The sequence below is a fragment of the Anomaloglossus baeobatrachus genome, chromosome 11, assembly GCF_048569485.1.
Source record: "Anomaloglossus baeobatrachus isolate aAnoBae1 chromosome 11, aAnoBae1.hap1, whole genome shotgun sequence".
NCBI lineage: Eukaryota > Metazoa > Chordata > Amphibia > Anura > Aromobatidae > Anomaloglossus > Anomaloglossus baeobatrachus.
The window spans coordinates 80378436-80402172 of record NC_134363.1 but is presented as its reverse complement, the minus strand read 5'-3'; the positions used below and the strand labels follow the sequence as shown (position 1 = coordinate 80402172).

At 42.1% G+C, this 23737-nt stretch overlaps 1 protein-coding gene across 1 annotated transcript in view; it reads left to right on the top strand.

The window, feature by feature from the left end:
- The window catches only part of LOC142256036 (netrin-1-like), a 412257-nt gene that overhangs the window by 284173 nt on the left and 104347 nt on the right, over positions 1–23737 (top strand). The window contains exons 5-7 of the mRNA XM_075327532.1: positions 8144–8293; positions 14871–14927; positions 16240–16320. Coding sequence (XP_075183647.1) covers positions 8144–8293; positions 14871–14927; positions 16240–16320 — 288 coding nt within the window. The remainder of the gene's footprint in view (positions 1–8143; positions 8294–14870; positions 14928–16239; positions 16321–23737) is intronic.

Here is a 23737-nt window from a genome sequence, read left to right as displayed (position 1 = left end):
GTAAGTTCAAGCCTGGACCAGGGAAATGCAGTGGATGTTGTGTATATGGACTTTTCAAAAGCTTTTGATACGGTGCCACACAAAAGGTTGGTACATAAAATGAGAATAATGGGGATAGGGGAAAATATGTGTAACTGGGTTAAAAACTGGCTCAGTGATAGGAAACAAAGGGTGGTTATTAATGGTACATATTCGGACTGGGTCTCAGTTCATAGTGGGGTACCACAGGGGTCAGTATTGGGCCCGCTTCTTTTCAACATATTTATAAATGACCTTGTTGGGGGCATGCAGAGTAGAATTTCAATATTTGCAGATGATACTAAACTCTGCAGGGTAATCAATACAGAGGAGGATAATTTTATATTACAGGGAGATTTGTGTAAATTGGAGGATTGGGCTGAGAAGTGGCAATTGAAGTTTAATGTAGATAAATGTAAGGTCATGCACTTGGGTAGAGGAAATAACATTTATGATTATGTACTTAATTGTAGAACACTGGGTAAAACAGACACAGAAAAAGACTTGGGTGTATGGGTGGATGGTAAACTTCACTTTAGTGGACAGTGTCAGGCAGCTGCTGCCAGGGCTAATAAAATAATGGGATGTATTAAAAGAGGTATAAGTGTTCATGAAAAAAATATAGTTCTACCTCTGCACAAGTCACTAGTGCGACCGCACTTAGAATACTGTGTACAATTCTGGTCACCGATATATAAGAAGGACATAGCTGAACTGGAGAGGGTGCAGAGAAGAGCGACCAAGATTATTAGAGGAATGGGTGGGCTGCAATACCAAGACAGGTTATTAAACTTGGGGTTATTTAGTTTGGAAAAACGAAGGCTTAGGGGGGATCTAATCACAATGTATAAATATATGAGTGGACAGTACAGAGACCTTTCCAAAGATCTTTTTACACCTAGGCCTGCGACTGGAACACGGGGGCATCCGCTACGTCTTGAGGAAAGAAGGTTTAATCATAATCACAGACGAGGATTCTTTACTGTACGAGCAGTGAGACTATGGAACTCTCTGCCGCATGATGTTGTAATGAGTGATTCACTACTAACATTTAAGCAGAGCCTGGACGCCTTTCTTGAAAAATTTAATATTACCAGTTATGTATATTAGATTTTATGACAGGGTATTGATCCAGGGAACTAGTCTGATTGCCGGATGTGGAGTCAGGAAGGAAATTTTTTCCCCATTGGAACTTGTTTGCCACATTGGGGTTGTTTTTGCCTTCCTCTGGATCAACATGTTAGGCTACGGGTTGAACTAGATGGACTTAGAGTCTCCCTTCAACCTTAAAAACTATGATACTATGATGAGAAAGGATGCGGTTCGCCGGTCACAGCGACGTCGCCGGGCAGGTAAGTATGTGTGACGCGTCTGGGCGATGTTGTGCGTCACGGGCAGCAATTTGCCCGTGTCGCACAACAGATGGGGGCGGGTACCCACGCTAGCGATATCGGGACCGATATCGCAGCGTGTAAAGTAGCCTTTAATTACATTGTTCCCCAACCACCGTATACATTGGTATTAATTGAATAAATAATTGTTTGCATCTTCAACTTAATATTTGGTTGCACAATCTTTGGAATAAATAACTACAATCAATTGCTTCTTATAACCATCAACAAACCTCTTACACCTCTCAACTGGAATCTTGCAATACTCTTCTTTTGCAAACTGCTCCAGACCTCTCATATTTGAAGGTGCCTTCTCTCAACAGCAATTTTAGGCTATGTCCGCATGCTGCATTCTGGTTTGACAACAAAACTGCACCCTCTGGCAGACTCTTGACAAATGTAAACACTGCAATTGATAAAAAAAAAAAGCGGTAAAAACGCATGTGTTTTCGATGCATCTTCACTGCGTTTTCCCAGCATTTGGGCTGCGTTTTGGACAGTGTATTTTTAAAGGTGAAATCAAATATGAAAGGATAGGATTTGATAGATAGCTAGAATACATAGATAGAGGGATAGATAGAAAAAATAGATAGGAAGAGTAGATAGCATAACTGCCTGCAAACAGCAGACAGAGACAGAGCCATGCAATGACAATGAACTCGGGTGAACCTCTGAGGTCAGAGCCAGGACACAGTTGGTAGTGCAGGGCCCGCAGCTGTGACATCAGAGATTCACCTGAGTTCAAAGTCATCGCGCTGCTGTCTCTGTGTCCTGTCATGAACTCAGGTGAACCTCTGACATCAGTGCTGCGACACAGGCAGTAGTGCGGGGCCTGCAGCTGTGATGTCAGAGCTTCATCCGAGTTCACTGTCATTGCATGGATTTGTCTCTGTGTTGCGGCCTGATTTACGGTCACAGGTCAAGGACTCAACTGTGACCGCAAATCACCTGAGTGACAGCACTGCTGATCATGCGGCTTAATTCAGTCACTTGGGGGATTTGCTGTCACAGGGAGAGGACTCCAGCTGTGGCCGTGGGTAACCTGAGTGACGTAACCACTGATAGCGCAGCTCCCTTCAGTTGCTGCGTGGAGCTTACAGCTAGCGGTCGTGCTCTATGGCGCTCGCTGTGAGCTTCCGATGTAGCAGAGCTGGAAGCGTCATGGGACCTTGTGTGGATTATGTCGGACCTAGAAGGGAATTTTGGGATTAATAAAGTGGTGAAAGAGGGTGTTTTTTTGTCTTTTATTTCAAATAAAGGATTTTTTGGGTGTATGTGTATATTTACTTTCACTTACAGATTAATCATAGGGGATGTCTCATAAACACCTGGCATGATTAACCAAGAACTTAGTGGCAGCTAGGGGCTGCCATTAAATCTTAATTACTCTGATTTCCACCACACCAGGTTAATCGAAATGAGCCGTGTAAGGTCCCGGGACGGTCGCGTCTAATCGATGCGGCAATTCCACGTGACTGCTGGTGGATATTTTTAGGCTGAAGGGCAGCCTAAAAACGATAGGCCTCCCCAATCTGAGAATACCAGCCAGAAGCTGTGAGGCTTTATGTTGGCTGGGTATCAATTGAGGGGTTCCGCACGTCATTTTTTTATAATTATTTATTTATTTATTTTACTGCATGATATAGACCTTCCCACCAGCGGCTGTGATTGGTTGCAGTGAGATAGCTGTCACTCAGCGTGGGGGCGCGTCTGACTGCAACCAATAATAGGCGCCAGTGGGCTGGGAGCAGTGAATATGAGATAAACCTAATGAGCGGTCAGCACTTTCTGAAGCAGCAGAAGCCACGAGAGCAGTGTGAAAGCCATGCAGCGCCATGCCGGTGATCGGTGAGTATGAAAGAGAGAGAGAGGGAGAGACCGACATTGACAGAGACCGAGACCCACAGAGAGAGAGAGACTGAGACCCACAGAGAAAGAGACCGACACCAACAGAGAGAGAGAGAACGAAAGACCTGCATTTTTGTTTACAAGAACACATCCAAAATGCAGTGCAAAAGCACAGCTAAACATTTTGGTTGCATTTCAATTGGTGGAAAATACAACTAAAATGCAATGAAGAAGTGACATGCTGCTTTTTTACACAATGATTTGACAATTATTTGTCAAACAAAATGCTGCTGAAAAAAAGCAGTGTGTGCATGGAATGTCGTGACTTCTCATAGACTTTGCTGGGGAAGCACAATGCATGCATTTTGTAATTGACATGGTGCAATTTAAAACGCAACCAAAACGCAAAAAAAACCCACAATGTGCATACATGGCCTTAAGATTTCTCCACAGATGTTCTGTGGGATGTTGATCCAGACTAAAGCGGGCTTTACACGCTACGATATTGTTAGCAATTGCTAGTGATATCGTACGCAAAAGCACCCGCCCCCGTCATTTCTGCGATTGTGTGTGATCGCTGCCGTAGCGAACATTATCGCTATGGCAGCGTCACACGCACTTACCTGGTCTGCGGTGTCGCTGTGACTGCCGAACAATCCCTCCCTCAAGGGGGAGGGACGTTCGGCATCACAGCGACGTCACCGCGATGTCACTAAGCGGCCGGCCAATCAAAGCGGAGGGGCGGAGCTGAGCGTGATGTAAACATCCCGCCCACCTCTTCCTTCCGCATTGTGGCCGGTGGCAGGTAAGGAGACGTTCCTCGCTCCTGTGGTGTCACACATAGCGATGTGTGCTGCCACAGGAGCGACGAACCACAACGAAAAACAACCCTTACCGATTTTTGAGTTTGGGACGACCTCTCCATGGTGAACGATTTTCATCATTTTTAAGGTCGCTTAAAGTCGCTGGTACGTGTCACACGCTGCGATATCGTTAATGATGCCGGATGTGCCTCACTAACAATGTGAACCCGACGATAAAACATTAACGATATCGTAGTGTGTAAAGCCCCCTTAATTGTTGGCCACTTCACAAGTTTCCAGCACTTTGTTTTCATCCATTTCTGGTTGCTTCTTGAAGTATATTTGGAGTCATTGCAAGGGTAAACATTACTGTAAACATTTATATGCAGTAATTGCTGCACACGGGTGTTACAACAGATGCTGAAAGCAAAGGTTCACATGTAGTGATGGGTGAACTCACAGATACCCGGGGTCGGCGGGTCTAGCCTCATTTTTAAAAACAAAATGGATCGCAGATACCTGGCTGAACGCTGGTCACCATATAAGTTTATAGAGGCCAGAATGCGGCATGTTGTGAATAAATTTGGACTAGGTTCCAGCTTGGGGCTCCCTCTTGTGGCCAGTGCTGGTAGTGGAGTTGGCTTGCTGAATAGAAACCAGACAGCTGAGGATGATTGCCAATCGTGTGGTTCTGACTGGGCCTATATAACTGAGTAGTGTTCTCTTGTTCCTGGCCAGTGCTCAATGTTATCTCCTGTGTGCTAAGGACATTCTGAAGCCAGCCCTTCCTTCTGTCTACCAGAACTCCTTTCAGATAAGTTTGGTCTTTGTATCTCTGCTGGTGGTTTCCACTTTCTTGTTGTTTTTCTGTTTAAGGTACTAAGGCTTATTTCTTGATTTTGTCTGTGTGGAGTTCTGGGTGGAGTTAGATCATTCCCTGCTGGGAAGGTCTGTGTACCTTGCTCCATATTCTGCTATGTATTTTGTTCAGTCATGCTTGGTACTAATTTCAGTCCCTCCTCTATATTAGTGTTTTGTTTGGATCCCAGTAACACCAGAGTACTGTTATAGTGGGGGCAGAGTCCGTGTGGAGTCAGTATTTTTCAATAACAGGCATGTTGGTTATTTTTTAGGGTATTGCATGGCTGCAGTGCTCTTTCCTGTCCTTTCCTATTTAGAAAGTTTGGGCCTCATCTCTACTGAATCTGTTTTCTACCTATGTGTTGTGTTTTCCTACATCACCGTAACCTTTATATGTGGGGGGCTATCTATATCTTTGGGGACTGCTCTGAGGCAGATTAGCCTTTCTTGTATATCTCTCTATAGGAATAATTAGTTCTCTGGCTGTGTCAAGGCGACCAGGTCATCATAGGCATGTCCCATGGCTACTTCTAGTTGTGTGTCAGTGTGAGGACTGCAGTCCGTTGAGATTCCAATCACTCTGGTACATTCTGGGTTTCCTAGTTTTTTGTCCTTTTTCTGATCCTCCTCGGTTACTGATTAATAACACTGGCACTTAATGATGGTGGTAGAAGGGATAGTTGGATTATAGCAAGAGCGCTAAACTTACCAAGTCTCCAGTGGGGCTTTAACTGCTCCTGCGGCAACTGACTCTTTTTTTCTGGGGCCGCACATTATTGCTCATCAATACGCATTGCTTCCCCTGCCCACCGTCAGTACCCGAGTCTGTTAATAATTGTAGTCAGACGCGCCTCCAGTCTGACTGACAGAGTGTCGAACTGCAGCCAAAGAAACCTATCATGATGTAAAAAAAGAAATTGGCATAGAGTTCCCCCATAAAATGATACTCTGCACAGATAAAGCATACGGCTACAAACTGCAGCTGTGTGCTTATCTTGGCTGTGTATCAAAATAAGAGGAACCACATGAGGCTTTTTTATTATTTTTTAAACAAATAATTTTAAAAACAGCATGCGCTCCCCCCAATTTTGATACACAGCCATGATAGAAACAGCTGGGTCTGGTATTCTCAGGCCGGAAAGACCCATGCTTATTGGGTCCCCTCATCCTAAAAATAGCAGCCTGCTGCTGCCCAGGATTGTTGCATCCATTAGATGTGACAGTCCTGGAACTTTACCCAGCTCTTCACAATTGCCCTGGTGCAGTGGCAATTAAAGTAATGAGGGGTTAATAACAGCCCACAGCTGCCACTAAGCTCTAGATTAGTAATGGGAGGCATCTATGGGACCTCCCATCACTAATTTGTAAGTGAAAATAAATAAACACAAACACCCACAAAATCCTTTATTTGAAATAAAATACAAAAAAAATCCTCTTTCACCAATTTATTAAGCCCCAAAACACCCAGGTCTAACGTAATCCACACGAGGTCCCACAACAATTCCAGCTGTGCTACATCGTTTGTGGTATAATGTGGTAGTGATGCATTTTTTTGCCAGAAGCTGTAAATTGGGTGCAGGAATATGCTGTAGAAATTTCAGCACCAAATCTACATCTGCGGGCAAAAAAACCCCAGTTTTCTGCCAGGAGATGCAGGTCTGTGAACTCAGTGAGTTTACTGATGCCACCTGAAGTCAGGTTGCCTGTGGTCACAGGTGGGTACTGTAGGAACCTCCAGCTCCTGATCATGTGGCTCAGTCTCTGCCTGAATCTCACAGCGGGTGGTCATTTTTCTATGGCCACAAGCTGTGCCTTTAAATGTAGCAGAGCTGGAATGGTCGTGGGACCTCGTGTGGATTACTTCAGGCCTGGGTGTTTTGGGGGTTAATAAAGGGGTGAAAGAGGTTGGTCTTTTGTATTGTATTTAAAATAAAGGATTTTTTCAGTGTGTGTGTTTTTTTGCACTTACATATTAGTAATGGGGGTCTTATAGATGCATCCCATTACTAATCTAGGGCTTAGTGGCAGCTGTGGGCTGTTATTAATCCCTTATTACCCCAATTGCCATTGCACTAGGGCAATTGGAGAGAGCTGTGTAAAATTGCAGGACTATCACATATAATGGATGCGACAACACTGGGTGGCTGCAAGCAGCTATTTTTAGGTTGGGGGACCCAATAAGCATGGGTCTTCCCAACCTGAGAATATCAGCCCCCAGCTGTGGGGCTTTATTATGGATGGGTATCAAAATTGGGGGGGTCACACATAGTTTTTTTAAATTATTTATTTAATTTAAAAAAAGCTTCATGCGGTTCCTCCTATTTTGATACATAGCCAAGATAAGTGCACAGATGGGGGCTGAAACCTGTAGCCGTATGCTTTATCAGTGAAGGGTATCATAATACAGGGGGACCCTGCGGCAATTTTTTTATTTAGTTTTACAAAATGATATGGGCCTGTAGACAGGGTCTGTGATTGCAATCAGTCAGATGCTGTCACATAGGCTGGAGGCGTGTCTGACTGCAAAAAATAACAGATGCAAGGTCAGCTATTGGGTGGGGGAAGCAGTGAATATGGATGAGCAATAATCATTGGTCTTGGAAGAAAAGTGAGTGGCTGTGGGAGCAGTTACAGCTGCTCTGGAAATTTGGTAAGTATAACGAACTTGCTTTATTCTTATTTTCTGTATTTTTCCTTTTATTTATTTGTTTTATTTCCCGAGTTGCCAGATCTGGAGCAATAGCCGGAGTTCCCTGAGAACTCCAGGACCAGTACCCGGATACTTTTTAAACTACGCAGATCCGGACTTTTACAGTCTGGGTCCAGTCATCACTATTCACATACTTAGGTTACTCACAGACGTGATACTGGATAATTTTCCACATTTTAAAAATAAGTCTATTATTTTTTACTAATTTACTTGATGTATTTCTTTTTATCGACTTTTAGGGCTTGTGTGAAAATCTGATGTTCTTTATTCAGAAATGTGAAACATTCTGAGGGGTTCACAAACAATGAAGCACTGTGGTAATAATATAATGATGATTTTAATAAATGAGTCGATTTCATTACATGGTTCAGAATAAATACCATTGGCCAAATTAGTTTGCTATTTAAAATATAATTGGTAATGGAATGATTTGTCTGCTATTCTAGAGATGTTGTTAAAATAAAATGTTTCAACTGCAAAAAAAGAAATTCTAATAACAATTACATTTTCAGTCTGCCAGTGTCACCCCATTGGAGCAATAAACGCAATGTGCAATCAAACAACAGGCCAATGTCAATGCAAAACTGGAGTTACAGGTTTGACTTGCAATCGTTGTGCTCAAGGATACCAGCAAAGTCGATCTGCTCATATGCCTTGTGTCCGTAAGTAATGAGTAATAAAGAGTGAGTCAAATCAAATTATATATTTGCTAAATAAATACAGTTGTAACCAGACATTTCCATACACTATCTAAAAAGACAGATATGCATGCTTTTCTCACTATCAGACATGAAATCAGAATAAACCTTTTCCATTTTAGGTCAATTAGGAACAAAAATTATTTACATTTGCCAATTGCCAGAATAATGAGAGAGAAAGTTTTAAGGCACTTTTATTTCTTTCTCCAAAGTCAAACGTTTACATACACTAATAATACTATTCCTTTAAACAATATGGGAAAGCCCATATGATGATGTCACATCTTTGTAAGCTTCTGATAGGCTTATTGGCAACATCTGAGTTAATTAGAGACACACCTGTATTTTAATACACACCTGAAATACATTGTTTTTTTGTGTAAAATCATGGGAAAGTCAAAAGAAATCAGCCAAGATCTCAGGAAGAGAATTGTAGACTTGTACAAGTCTGGTTCATCATTGGGTGCAATTTCCAGATACCTGAAATTGCCTCATTCATCTATATAAACAATTATGCACAAGTACAAACAATATGGGAATGTCCAGCCATCATACCGGTGAAGAATGAGATGGGTTCTGTGCACTAGAAATGAATGTGGTTTGGTCAGACATGTACATCAACCCAAGAAGAAAAGCAAAAAATCTTGTGAAGATGCTGGTAAAAGTTGGTAAGATTGTGTCATTATTCACAGTGCAACAAGTATTGTATCAATATTGGCTGAAAGGCCACTCTGCTACAAAGAAGCCATTACACCAAAAGAAACATAAAAAGCCATATTGATGTTTCAAAATGCACACATGAACAAAGACCTTAACTTTTGGAGACATGTCCTGTGGGCAGACGAAACTAAACTTGAACTGTTTGGCTATAATGACCATCATTATGTTTGGAGAAAAAAAGGAGAAGCTTTGAAGCCTAGGAACACCATCCGAACTGTGAAAAACAGGGGTGGCAGCATCATGTTGTGGGGTTGTTTTGCTGCAAGAGGGACTGGTGCACTTCACAAAATAGATGGCATCATGAGGAAAGAAGATTATGTGGCAATACTGAAGCAACATCTCAAGACATCAGCCAGGAACTTCAAGCTTCGGTGGAAATGAGTCTTCCAAATGGACAATGACCAAAATGGTTACAAAGCGGCTTAAGGATAACAAAGTCAATGTTTTGGAGTGGCCATCACAAAACCCTGATCTCAGTCCTATTGAACATTTATGGGCAAAGCTGAAAAGGCCGGTGCGAGCAAGGCAACCTACAAACATGGCTCAGTTACACCAGTTCTGTCAGGATCAATGGAAATTACTACCAACTATTGTGAGAATCTTGTGGAAGGATATCCAAATTGTTTGACCCAACTCATACAGTTTAAGGGCAATAGTACCAAATACTAATGAAATGTATGTAAACTTTTGACTTTGCAGAAAGTAATAAAAATGCCTTAAAACATTCTCTCTCTCTCTCATTATTTTGGGATTGGGCAAATATAAATAATTTTGGTTCCTAATTGACTTAAAACAGGAAAGGTTTATTCTGATTTCATGTCAGATAGTGAGAAAAATATGCAAATGAGTCTGTTTAGATAGTGTATGTAAACTTCTGGTTTCCCCTGTATGTTAATGTCTCTAAAGATATAAGAAATTAATGCCATGGAGTGTATGGAGAACATTTTCCTACAGGTGTTAAACATTCATTGTCATGATTCAGAGACTCTCTGAACAAAACCATTTATTTTATACTCATTAATCGTGTTGTGCACTAGTAGGACAATGCCTTCTCATTCCACATGTTTCCTCCAATTAAAATAAAGCTTATACTCACCTCTGGTGGTGGCACTATTCCAGTGGTGTCGGCGCTTGAGTTCCCGGTGCTTGAGTGAAGATGTGTCGTTAAGCGAAAACCACACCCAATCTCTGCCGCTTCACTGTCCCTCCCTTCAGACAAATGAAAAATCAACAGGAAGTGAGTGGCATGACTTACTCATATGTTTTAGGGTGGGAAGAGTGAAGTCGATGGTGAATAGGTTTGGGGCTCACATGACTTCACAACCTCACTTGAGCCATGGGAATGATAGCACCAACACCGCTGGAATAGCTCCACCACAGTAGGTGAGTTTAAGGTTTACTTTATTTGTGGGAAACAGGTGGAATGAGAAAGGGGTGTCCTAGTAGTGGACAACCCCTTTAAGTGCTGAAGCAAACTGTTACAGTTACTGAGGTTGTAGATTTGAAAAAAAAATATTTTTTAATTTTGTGCTACCTAGCTATAGCTATTTAAATGAGCAAGTTAGCCAAGAGCCTTCACACACAGCACTTACAACATGTCAACACAGTAAACTCTATCCTGTATCAAGCACAAATCTGAAATCGAGCTACAGGGACCCATCTGTCACACTAGTCTCTGTGGCTTAGTCCCTGGCTGCTTTTAAAGTATGTTTTATTTATGAAACGTCATACCATTTCAGAGTCAAACATAGAGTCTGAAATCGCATAGCTAGTATCTGATACATGCTGCCCATGGATAGCACTGTTGTGTTCAGACGTTGGCTGGCACGATCATTTTGAGCTAAATTAAAATGTGTAGGCTAACACTCTGATTACAGTCTTAGGCCCCTTTCACACGTCAGTGATTCTGGGACGTTTGTGCTTTTTTTTTTTTAACGTACCAGAATCACTGACATACGCAGACCCATTCTAATGAATGGGTCTGCTCACACGTCAGTGATTTTTCACTGCACGTGTCTCCGTGCAGCGTACCCGCGTGTGCGTGATTGCTGCACGGAGACATGTCCATTTTTTTCTGGCATCACTGATGTTCCACGGACCACGCAGTGGTGTGGTCCGTGAAACACGTGCCAGAAAAAAACGTGCTTTTAAAATAAAAAACATTTTAACTCACCCGGCGTCAAGCGATGTCCTCTGCAGCCCGTTCTCCCTGCTGCTTCTAAGCTGATTACTGTCGCGCATATTCATTATGCGCGACACAGCCGACCCGGAAGCAGCTGCTGCGGGGGTCACCGCTGGCCGGATGCTGCGTCGCGGGAGCGATCAGCACCATGGACAGCGGGAGCGGGTGCAGGTGAGTGAATCTCTAAGTGCAATCACGGGCCACGGAGAACGGAGCCCGGATTGCACTTAGACAACCCACGTGTGCCGAGATTCACGGCACACGCAGGGACTTGTGCGTGTTTTACATGCCAGTAAAAAACGTCTGTGTTTTTCATTGACGTGTGAAACGGGCCTTATAGGAGAAAGAAAAACACCACACTTAGGCTAAGACCCCACGGTACTTTTTACCTGCTTTTTACCTGCTTTTTACCTGCTTTTTCAACTGCAGCGTTTAATGCCAAAATGGATGTGTTCTGCTTTTCAAGCATAGTCTATGGGAATTTCTGTTTCTAAACCCCACTATGCAGTTCAAACTGCAGCCTTTTTGTGGCAGAAATTTGGGCAAAAACTCAGCTTTGCAGTGCAAAACCCAAATGGCAAAAACAATTGACATGTCAATTGTTTTTGCCATTTGGGTTTTGCACTGCAAAGCTGAGTTTTTGCCCAAATTTCTGCCACAAGAAGGCTACAGTTTGAACTGCATAGGGGGGTTTAGAAACCCAAATTCCCATAGACTTTGCTTGAAAAGCAGAACACATCCATTTTGGCATTAACCGCTGCAGTTGAAAAAGCAGGTAAAAAGCAAAGTGGGGTCTTAGCCTTAGCGTGTAAAACTAAATATTGTTTAGTTATGTTTTAAAATCCATTATATAGTTACCCAAAAACCAAAAATAAATGAAAGTTTTTTTAAACCTACACAATAGATACTAAAAATAATGTATTTATTAAAATTGGAGACAAAAGGAAAATACAGACACCAGAAGCAGGCGAAGGGGCAAAGCAGGAGACCCTACCCACAGTCCCGGCTGACCGTCTCACCCCAATGCACCAAAAACTTAGGAAAGGCAAACTTTTAATAATGTTTAAACAACCAGGCTGTGGATTTCTTCCCTGAAGGCATCAATTTAATCAGTGTAACAAAACCATTATTACCATTATTTTATTTTAACATGCACAAGAAAATGTGAAGAAAAATAGTAAATATATGCATATTTTTCAATTTTATTTTTTATTACCAAAAATAATGGATAAAGCACTTTAAGTCATATTCCCCTCTCCGTAGAAATCATTATTGTATATTAGACATATTTTTTGATGGTGTGGGGCTAGAAACAGTGATTTATATTGCCAGTATCCTTTTTTTGTTTAGGTATTTTTGTTTAATTTTTATATAACTTTTTTTTTTTTACACAATGTGCTCACCATAAGGTCTTCAAAACACGTTTGGAGGGCATTTTAATGTGTTAATACATTTTTTTATTAATGATTTCTCCTGTAACTGGGGTTGTTTTCTTAGTACCAGTTACAGGGGAAGACTGGGTCTACAGGACCCAGCAGTTCTTGTTCCCTTCCTACACCAGTTGTGATCACATAACAGCAGGGTCCCCAGGAGGAAGGAGGTTAAAGTGCTTCCTGATCTATATACACAAATGCTGGTTTATTGCTGTTTATACAGAGATGGGGAAGGTAAACATGGTAATTAACCACATTTATCTTCTCTGCATGGTGTCTTGTTGTGTTTGTGCAGCTGTGGAGGTAGGGACCAGCTATGATAGCTATTTACACTGCATTAATATTTTAGAACATCAATGCAGGATAAGGTCTATGGGCAGTTCAAAAGTAGTTAATGAAAATTATGATATGATAAAAGAAAAAAAAAGCATTACGAGAATTTGCTTTTTAAAAAATACATTTAAACCAAAATCCAATATAACAATAGTACTTTTTTTTTTAATGACACATTTCCTTTAATATAGCGGGTGTTAAGTTGCTGCCTTATGTCAAATTCAGACGTCCATGAAAGATGGTCCAAAAAAGGATAATGATGTCTAGACAGATAGTGGGTCTCCAGACCTGAACTTAGCCCCTTAACGATCGCGTGCAGTGAAGTTACGTCCTAGCGGTCATAGTGTTAATCCCCCCCGGCTGCTGCAGTCATGGGGGATCCATGCACATGTTAGCTGATTTATACAGCTGACATTTGTTTCTACCAGGTACGAGCAGATCCGCAATCCACCTGTACCTGTTAACCCCTTAAATGCCGCTGTGAAGCTGTCACAGCGGCATTCTAATTGCGGTAGCTGTGTTTCGTTTACTCACCGCCCGATACCGGAAGTCACGGGATGTGATCACGTGGATACAATGGTTGTGATGGTAGCACAGGGTCATGTGATGACTCCTGTAGCTCACATGGCTCATTTCCTGTCTCACACGGCCAACAGCTGTATGAGATAGGAGATGAGCATATCTGGTGTTGACAGCTATGTAGCAAATATGCAAGAGCAATCAGATTGCTGATCCATATAGCCCCCTAGGGGGACTAGAAAAATAAAAAAAAAGTTAAAAAAAATAAAAAAAAAAATAAAAAAACATAAAAGTTCAAATTACCCTGCTTTTGCCCCTTTGAAAATTAAAGGATTAAAAAAATAAAAAATATACACATATTTGGTATTGCCGCGTTCAAAAATGCCCGATTTATGAAAATATCAAATCAATTAATCTGATTGGTAAACGGCGTAGCGGTAAAAAAATTCCAAATGCCAGAATTACTTTTTTTGGTTGCCACAAATCTTGCGTTAAATGCAATAACAGGCGATTAAAATGTAACAGCTGCGCAAAAATGGTACCGTTAAAAACGACAGCTCAAGACGCAAAAAATAAGCCACACTGAGACATAGATCCCAAAAAATGAGAATGCTATGGGTCACAGAAAATGGCGCAAAATGTAAGCCACTTTTTTGGACAAACTGTTGACTTTGTTTTAACCCCTTAGATAAAAGTAAATCTAGACATGTTTGGTGTCTACGAACTCGCACTAACCTCAGATATCACACACATCAGTTTTACCATGTAGGGAAACAGTGCATAAAATATCACAAAAACAATAGTGCAATCACACTTTTTCTGCAATTTTTCTGCATTTGGAATTTTTTTAGCAGTTTTCCAGTAAACTACTATATGGTAAAACTCATGGTTTCTTTTCAAAGTACAGCTCATTCCGCAAAAATCAAGCCCTCACAAGACGATACTGACTAAAAAATAAAAAAGTTGTGTCTCTAGGAAGCAAAATGGCAAAAAAACCCTGAAAGCACAAAATTGGCTGGTTGTGAAGGGGTTAACAGTCTCATATATGGGAGTTCAGGTCAGGAGTGACCTGGTTAGTCCAGACATCACCGTAAATACTTATATTGTGCTTCTGACTTTGGCCTTATAGTCAGAAAAAGAGCTGAGAAAACCATATATTGTTTATATCATTGTGTATTACTTGAAATATATTTGTTAAGGCAATTATACATCAATGATATGGGTACTGGATAACTTTGTTTATTTCACAGATGCACATTCATGTGCTTTTATCTCTGTGATACTTTTTTTTACTAAAGTATACATTTAGAATAATTGCCTAATCTACACTGTTATTTTTGCTTACTATTCTTAGGGGAGATTCAGGAAGAGATGACTACAACAGCCGCTTACCCTTTAGAATGGAAAGCAGGTATTTAAAAAAAATATTCAGAACATTGCATTAAAATGTAGGAAAATATAATATATATTATTAAAAATAATCAAGGTCTTAGTTGCTACTTTTGTGCATTAGTAGTCTCAGTTTTATGCTGGAGTGACACTTGCATGTGATTTTTGCAAGGATCTCATTGCATCACCCGGACCGGCCGCCGGATCTCCTGACAGGAGCGTGCAGCTGCATAGAAATACATGAAGCTTACATGCTTCTGTCAGGAGAGCAGGCGTCTGATCCCGGTGATGTGCTGCAATCCTCGCTCTCGCACTAATGTTAATCAAAGAGTCAGTGCTGATCTGCAAATTTTTCCTCAGTTACTTTTGGCTTGAAGAAAAAATTGTAGCATACTGCGTAAGGTTGCATAAAACAGCTGAGACTCGCCAATGCAAGTCAATGGGGACCAGAAAAAAAATTGCACGTCACACAACCATCCATATGCCTTCCAAATTTTATGGATATATTACCATTCTGTATCACAGAACACTGTAAATGGTCCTGTAAATGAATATTGATTAAAAGCTGGAAAAAAAAAAAGCACTGCATATGGATGCTTGGCGAGAAAAAAAATTGCACACTAGCATAGCACTCACAAGACATATGGAATACCAAACTGATTTCACTCTTGCAACTTTTCAGGGTGAAAGTCAGACCAATTTATTATACACAGATATGAGCTAACCCTCACAGTTGTACTTAGCACTTAAAAGGAGTTGTCCACTACTTGGACAACCCCTTCTCATTCTCCATGTTCACCGCATAAAAATAAAAAAGCCTATACTCACCACCGGTAACAGCGCAGTTCAGCAATGTCGGAACCTTGTTCATGAGGCCCATGTGATATTGTTATTACATACGAGCCCTGCGACCAATCAGCATGGGCTACCTTCTTCTAGCCTTCGATAGATAGTGAGCACTGTGGCTACCACTCACTTCCAGTTAATTACTCCGGTATCATAAGGTAGGGATAATGGAAGCCACTGATTGGTAATGGAGATTGTGTGTTATAACAAAGGCACATTAGCTCCGAGATTGCAAGTTTCAACATCACTGAAACCTTGCTGGCACCGGAGGTGAGTATAGGCTTTTTTATTTTTATGGGGGCAAACATGATGAATGAGAAAGGGTTGTCCAAGGAGAAAACAATCCCTTTAAATATATAATGGAACATACTGATTAAGTCAATTAAAGCAGCTGCAAAAATATTTTGTATTTAAAGAGCAAAACTATGTATCTATGTGGTGCTTCCTTATCACGTTATCATTTTACTTTTCAAATCCTTTTTCCCAAGGTACTGAATGTCAATCATATTGTAAACCGTCCCACAGTCGTGTGCACATGAATCTTCGCAAGTACTGCAAAAAAGATTATGGTATGTAAAATATTTCATTTTGAATGTAGACAATAAAAGTTGCTTCTTGATTAGCTTTACATTCTACTTGTACTTTAAGTTTATCATCAGTTTTAAATCTCATCTTTTTAGACTCACTTGTAACAGGGACAGGGTTGGTGCCTCAGGATTGGAGGATTGCTGATGTGGTACCGATATTTAAGAAATGTAAGAGGGTGGATCCAGGCAACTACTGTCCAGTAAGCCTGACATCAGTAGTATGCAAAATTTTTGAGGGAATTTTAAGGGTATGACATGCAAAAATATATTGCAGAATATAATATAATAACTGACAAACAGCATGGATTCATGAAAAATAAGTCGTGTCTAACCAATTTGTTGGTGTTCTATGAGGGGGTAAGTTCACATCTGGATATTGGTAATGCAGCTGATGTAATTTATTTGGACTTTGCAAAGGCATTTGATACTGTACCACATAATAGCCTTATACTAAAAATCCAGAAGCAAGGACTAGGGGAAACTATATGCAACTGGGTAAGGAATTGGCTAAAACATAGGAAACAAAGGGTAGTCATAAATGGTACATTCTCTAAATGGGTTACAGTCAGCAGTGATGTACCACAGGGATCTGTGCTTGGGACGATTCTTTTTGATCTCTTTATTAATGACCTTGTGGATGGGATTGATAGTACAGTGTCAGTCTTTGCTGATGACACCAAACTATGTAGGATATTAAAAACTGACCTTGATAGTTGTTAGGACCAGGATGACGGGTAGGCCCAGGAGGTGGATCCACTGGACTGAGCACCCCACCGAGGGGAAGGTGCCCGGTAGCCGGAGCACAACGGGTAGACGGACAGTCCGTTCAGAGGAGTGGAGTGTAGAAGTCCCTGGGACCACGGAGTCTCTGAAGGTAGTCCGGGTGACGGAGCTCAGGTTCGGAGGCCGGGATGATGTCAGGCAGAATTCGGAACCAGCGGAGCGGGGAGGTCGGTCACCACACAGATCCAGGGATCGGAGATGGTAGGGACTGACGAGATGGCGGACAGTCACCGTTCGGAGTTCTGGAACCGTCAGGACCGGTTGGCGAGACAGGAGCGGCTCTACAAGAGAGATAGGTGAGTACGGGACAAGGCACAGGGGGACCTGACTCCTAGCTTAGCAAACACAAAGAACAGGCCCTGCCCACTTGGAAAGGAACAACCTATATACCCTGTACCTGATTCTACAATATCTTGTTGGAGGACGCTGGCCCTTTAAGAGAGGGTCAATGACCGCGCGCGCGCCCTAATGCGCATGCGCGAGGCCCGGGTGCCAGAAGCCAGAGCAGGAAGCGGTGCAGAGGAGGCAGGAGTGCCGGGCTGGCTCAACATTGCCGACGGGCGCCGGGAGCGGGGATCGGGTTGCCTGGAGGACGCAGGTGAGGGAGCATGGAGGCTGTGGAGCGGGGGCCCGGGAAACATGGCACGGGAGTGGCGGAGCGTGACATGGGAGCGGGGAAGCATGGCAAGAGAGCCGGGGAGCGTGGCAGGGGAGCCGGGGAGCATGGCAGGGGAGCCGGGGAGAGTGGCAGGGGAGCCGGGGAGCATGGCAGGGGAGCCGGGGAGCATGGCACGGGAGCTGGGGAGCGTGACAATAGTACAATATTACAAAAAGATCTGGATAAGATGTCAGAATGGGCAGATACTTGACAAATGAGATTTAATGTTGATAAATGTAAAGTAATGCACCTAGGACGGAGAAAACCTATAACTGCGTATACATTAAATGGAAGTAAACTCGGGACTACAGAACAGGAGAAGGACTTGGGTATTCTCATTACAAATAAGCTGAGCAGCAGTACGCAATGTAAAGTAGCAGCTGCAAAAGCAAACAAGATTTGTGGGTGTATAAAAAGAGAGATTAGATCCCGGGATCACAATGTATTGTTACCCCTCTATAAATCCCCTGTAAGGCCACATCTGGAATATGGGATCCAGTTTTGGGCTCCGCATTTTAAGAAGGACATACAAAAGTTAGAATCAGTTCAAAGGCGGCTAACTAAACTACTACATGGAATGGAAGGCGTGACATATGATGAGAGGTTGAAAGAGTTATATATGTTTAGTTTAGAAAAAAGACGTCTCAGAGGAGATCTCATTTCTATGTATAAATACATGTGTGGTCAATATAAAGGACTGGAACATGACTTATTTCTTCCAAAGACAGTACTAAGCACGAGGGGGCATACACTGTGAATGGAAGAAAAGTGATTCCAGCAGCTAAATAGGAAAGGGTTCTTTACAGTTAGAGCAGTCAGACTGTGGAATGTCCTACCACAAGAGGTAGTAATGGCAGATACTATAACAGCTTTTAAAAAAGGGCTGGTTGATTTCCTCAGTACAAACAACATTGTTGGTTATAAGTGACTTAGGGACAAAATGTATAATTGGTGGAGAAAGGTTGAACTAGATGGACTTAGGTCTTTTTAAACCTATGTAACTATGTAACTATGTAAGATTATACCATGCCCCCACATTGCAGTAATCAGCCACCATATCCGTCAAATTCTAGTTACATACCCCTTAATACATAAGACTTCAACTACCCCCAGAGCTCTCACCTACCCCACTGCAATAGTCATTCATATCCCTCTGTGATTATAATCACACCCCTTTTGCAGTATACTGTATTAGTTAAAAGATTATTCCTCAAAAAATGAAGTTATTCTCTAAAGGCCACTTTACACGCAACGACATTGCTAACGAGATGTCGTTGGGGTCATGGAATTCGTGACGCACATCCGGCCTCGTTAGCGACGTCGTTGTGTGTGAAACGCACGAACGACCGCTAACGATCAAAATTACTCACCATATTGTTGATTGTTGACACGTCATTCTAATCTCAAATATCAAGAAGAAAACCTACATGAAAACCCGATACAAAGAGGGGCTCTTACTCAAACACTGAGAAAAGACCTATTTGATGAAACGAGTAAATCGAGCCAGAGAATAAATTCCATATATAAAATTTAGAAATCTTTATTGAAAAAAGTTAAAATTATTTCCTAAAAAAAGAGGACACTGACAAAGGTTCACGGTTACCAAAATGCTAATGTACATACAAGTGGACATGCATAAATACAATTTATTACTTGATGAGACACACAATAATCACTACAAGTGCTGCCAGGTAGATGTAGAGAAAACAAATCTCCTCAAAGATACAAAAAATGGACCCCGCCAGACTAAGGCTATTTGCTTTGATAAATTTCCATGGGGATACCCCTAAGGAGGAGGGGAGAAAAGAGCTCCAATCACTACATATAAGAATATTATCCGATCACAATAATCGCCATACTCATATCATCAAGCATATTCACCATGTTCATATCTCAGCCTTAATGGCATATAATAAAGGGAACAAATCCACAGATAAATGGGAGAAATGCGGTGAGAAAAAGATCTCCTAAGAGCAAAGGGGCAGGAGCGAGCGATGATAGAAACTGCGCAAGTAGCTCTATCAGAGGAGGTACAATGTAAAGGACCCCAAAGATAAGACACTTGCTGCCATACCATAAAGTTTATACATAAAGACAACAGCCGAATAATGGCAAATGGTAAGAATGGCAGACAGCTATATAGGTGGTTTAGAGATGAATAAAACCCGAAGTGGGACAACAGCAAGGAAGTATAGAAACAATCCAAGAGGCAGCGGAAAGGTTACCTAAAATAAGCGTGTGCTCAGAATATGGCAGCCGAGAACCATAAGGAATACCCCTACGCGCGCGTTTCGCGTCTAGCTTCTTCCAGGGGGAGAAGCTAGCCCCCTGGAAGAAGCTAGACGCGAAACGCGCGCGTAGGGGTATTCCTTATGGTTCTCGGCTGCCATATTCTGAGCACACGCTTATTTTAGGTAACCTTTCCGCTGCCTCTTGGATTGTTTCTATACTTCCTTGCTGTTGTCCCACTTCGGGTTTTATTCATCTCTAAACCACCTATATAGCTGTCTGCCATTCTTACCATTTGCCATTATTCGGCTGTTGTCTTTATGTATAAACTTTATGGTATGGCAGCAAGTGTCTTATCTTTGGGGTCCTTTACATTGTACCTCCTCTGATAGAGCTACTTGCGCAGTTTCTATCATCGCTCACTCCTGCCCCTTTGCTCTTAGGAGATCTTTTTCTCACCGCATTTCTCCCATTTATCTGGATTTGTTCCCTTTATTATATGCCATTAAGGCTGAGATATGAACATGGTGAATATGCTTGATGATATGAGTATGGCGATTATTGTGATCGGATAATATTCTTATATGTAGTGATTGGAGCTCTTTTCTCCCCTCCTCCTTAGGGGTATCCCCATGGAAATTTATCAAAGCAAATAGCCTTAGTCTGGCGGGGTCCATTTTTTGTATCTTTGAGGAGATTTGTTTTCTCTACATCTACCTGGCAGCACTTGTAGTGATTATTGTGTGTCTCATCAAGTAATAAATTGTATTTATGCATGTCCACTTGTATGTACATTAGCATTTTGGTAACCGTGAACCTTTGTCAGTGTCCTCTTTTTTTAGGAAATAATTTTAACTTTTTTCAATAAAGATTTCTAAATTTTATATATGGAATTTATTCTCTGGCTCGATTTACTCGTTTCATCAAATAGGTCTAATCTCAAATATCGTTGCTGTTGCAGGATGCAGGTTGTTCATTGTTCCTGCGGCAGCACAAATCACTATGTGTCACACCGCAGGAACGAGGAACAACATCGTACCTGCGGCCGCCGGCAATGAGGAAGGAAGGAGGTGGGCGGGATGTTCCGGCCGCTCATCTCCGCCCCTCTGCTTCTGTTGGGCCGCCGCTTAGTGACGCCGCTGTTACGCCGAACGAACCTCCCCCTTAGAAAGGAGGCGGTTCGCCGGCAACAGCGACGTTGCTAGGCAGGTAAGTATGTCTGACTGGGACTAACAATGTTGTGTGCCCCGGGCAGCGATTTGCCCGTGATGCACAAACGACGGGGGCGCGTGCTTTCACCAGCGACATCACTAGCGATGTCGTTGTGTGTAAAGTGGCCTTAAGTATAGAGCAGATAATAACATGATAATTGTTTGGGGGTCTGACCACTGGGGGCTTCGGAACTCAGTCCTCAAGAGAGCACACTCACAAAGCATCCATTCCACACATTGTGCTCAGCAATCCCATAGACAGAACTCAGCAATTTTCATCACTCTCACGAGATGAGTAGAGGCCAAGCATGTGCACCTTCACTGCATTCTGGACGGGGCTGCTGAGCATCACTTTCAGGATTGGTGGGGGTCTCAATGGTTTGACCAGATGCCACTAATTAATATAAAAGCCCACACATGGCAATCTTGTTGTATATGTGTATGTAATATGCCATATTCCCATCTCCCCTAGCTGCATTAAATGCAAAACTAGTTAAGCGCTGCCAAACTAAACCAGGTGCACAAAGAAGTGTCTGACAGACAGTAGTGCTCAACAACCTGAGTACCTGTATACAGACTCTATATGCACACAGGCAGGCATTGAGGCCCTGCGCAGGCATACTTTGATCTGCCCTGAACAGGGGAGATCAAAGTATTGTAGTGCGCCTGCGCAGGACCACAATGCTGGCCTGTGTGAATGACGTAGGATGCGTCATGCACCCAGGCTTCAGAAGAAGGAGGACAAAGATGGCCGAAAGAGGAGGTGCCGCATCCAGAGAATAGACACACCCATCTGACCCATCTGCACTGTATTGACCATTTAGGTAAGTATTATACAGTAATTTTTACATTCTACACAGCGGCCTGGGCTCTTATATGCAGAATGTTAGAATGCTGTATATAAGAGCCCAGTGGTGATGGCTGCAGCTTATAGTCACCAAATCTGGTGACAGGTTCCCTTTAAAATGAAACAATTGAGATGCAATTGAAGTGTAGACTTTCAGGTTTAATTAGAAGTTGAACTAAAATATCCTGGGAAACATTCAGGAATTGCAACTATTTTACTTCAAAGCCTCCTCCTTTTGGGAGCTCAAAAGTAATTGTGCAAATTTACTTTATCATAAATAAAATGTTCATTTAATACTTTGTAGAGAATCCATGTAGAAAATGACTCTCTCAAGTCTTGAAGCCATGGATTCCACCATACACTGGGTTTCCTCCTTTATGATGATTTGCCGGCCTTTATAGTTAGCTTCAGATGTTACCTGTTTGTAGTACTTTCTGCCTCATGTTTTGTTTTAAGGATGTGAACTACATATCAATGGGGCTGAATCTGGTGATTGACTCAGCCATTGCAAAATATTCCACTTCTTTTCCTTAAAAAAAACCTCTTTGGTTGCTTTAGCAGTATGTTTTGGGTCATTTTCCATCTGTTCTGTGAAGCACTGTCCAACCAACTTTACTTCATTTGGTTGAATTTAAGAAGAAAGTATCACCCTGTACACTTCAGAAATTATGCTGCTGCTTCTGCCTTCAGTCACATCATCAATAAACACTAGTGACCCAGTGCCATCGGAAACAATGCTTGCCTGGTCATCACACCGCCTCCACCATGTGTTACAGAGGATGTGCTATGCTTTGGATTATGAGGTATTCGCCATACTTTCTTCATTCTTCTACTACAGGTTGATTTTAGTTTCATCTGTCCAAAGAATACTTTTCCAGAACTGGGCGGCCTCTTTAGATCTTTTTTTTTGCAAAGTTTAATTTTTAAATCTGATTAATGGTTTGCACCTGATGGTGAACCCTCTGTTTTTCTACTTAAGATGTCTTCTCTTAATAGTAGACTTAGATAATGAATTCAGAAAACAAGAGCACTAGGAGTATTAGTGCAAAAGTAGAAATTTATTATAAATATCAATACATAACAACAATTTATACAGAGGACGTATACCAAGCAAAATAGAGGGATTAATTACCCGGGTCCCAAAAACCACGCTGAAATATCTTTTGTGGAATAAAGGTATAGGGACTGAAGCAGGCCAATTTGCAGGTAATCTGAATAAATATAAAGTGCTGAATCACATAGATTCCAATAGTAAGCTAATATACCAGATCCTGCAAAACGAACCTGATTCACAGCAAGCCCCCATACTAATGCATATGATGTTTGCTGAATACAGAGTTATATATATAAAAGGTTCATAGGGTTGCTAGAACAATAGTGGAGGACCTATGTATACAGATTGAAACCCGTACAACAGCCTTTGCATATCCACACGGTAAAGGTGGAGAGGTGCTTACCTAAGTACAGTGGTGGTTAAGGGGAGCCAGGCCAAACCAGGGGGGACCTCCGACGGCCGTTTCGCGGTTGACACCGCTTCTTCCGGGAGGAGTGAGTGCGGTGTGAGGGAGAACGCGCCGTCCTTTTGAATATCCGCCACCGGGTCACGTGATGTGAGTCACGTGACCGGATGCCGAGGGAGTCAAGGACGCCAGCGCAACCGCACAGCGTACT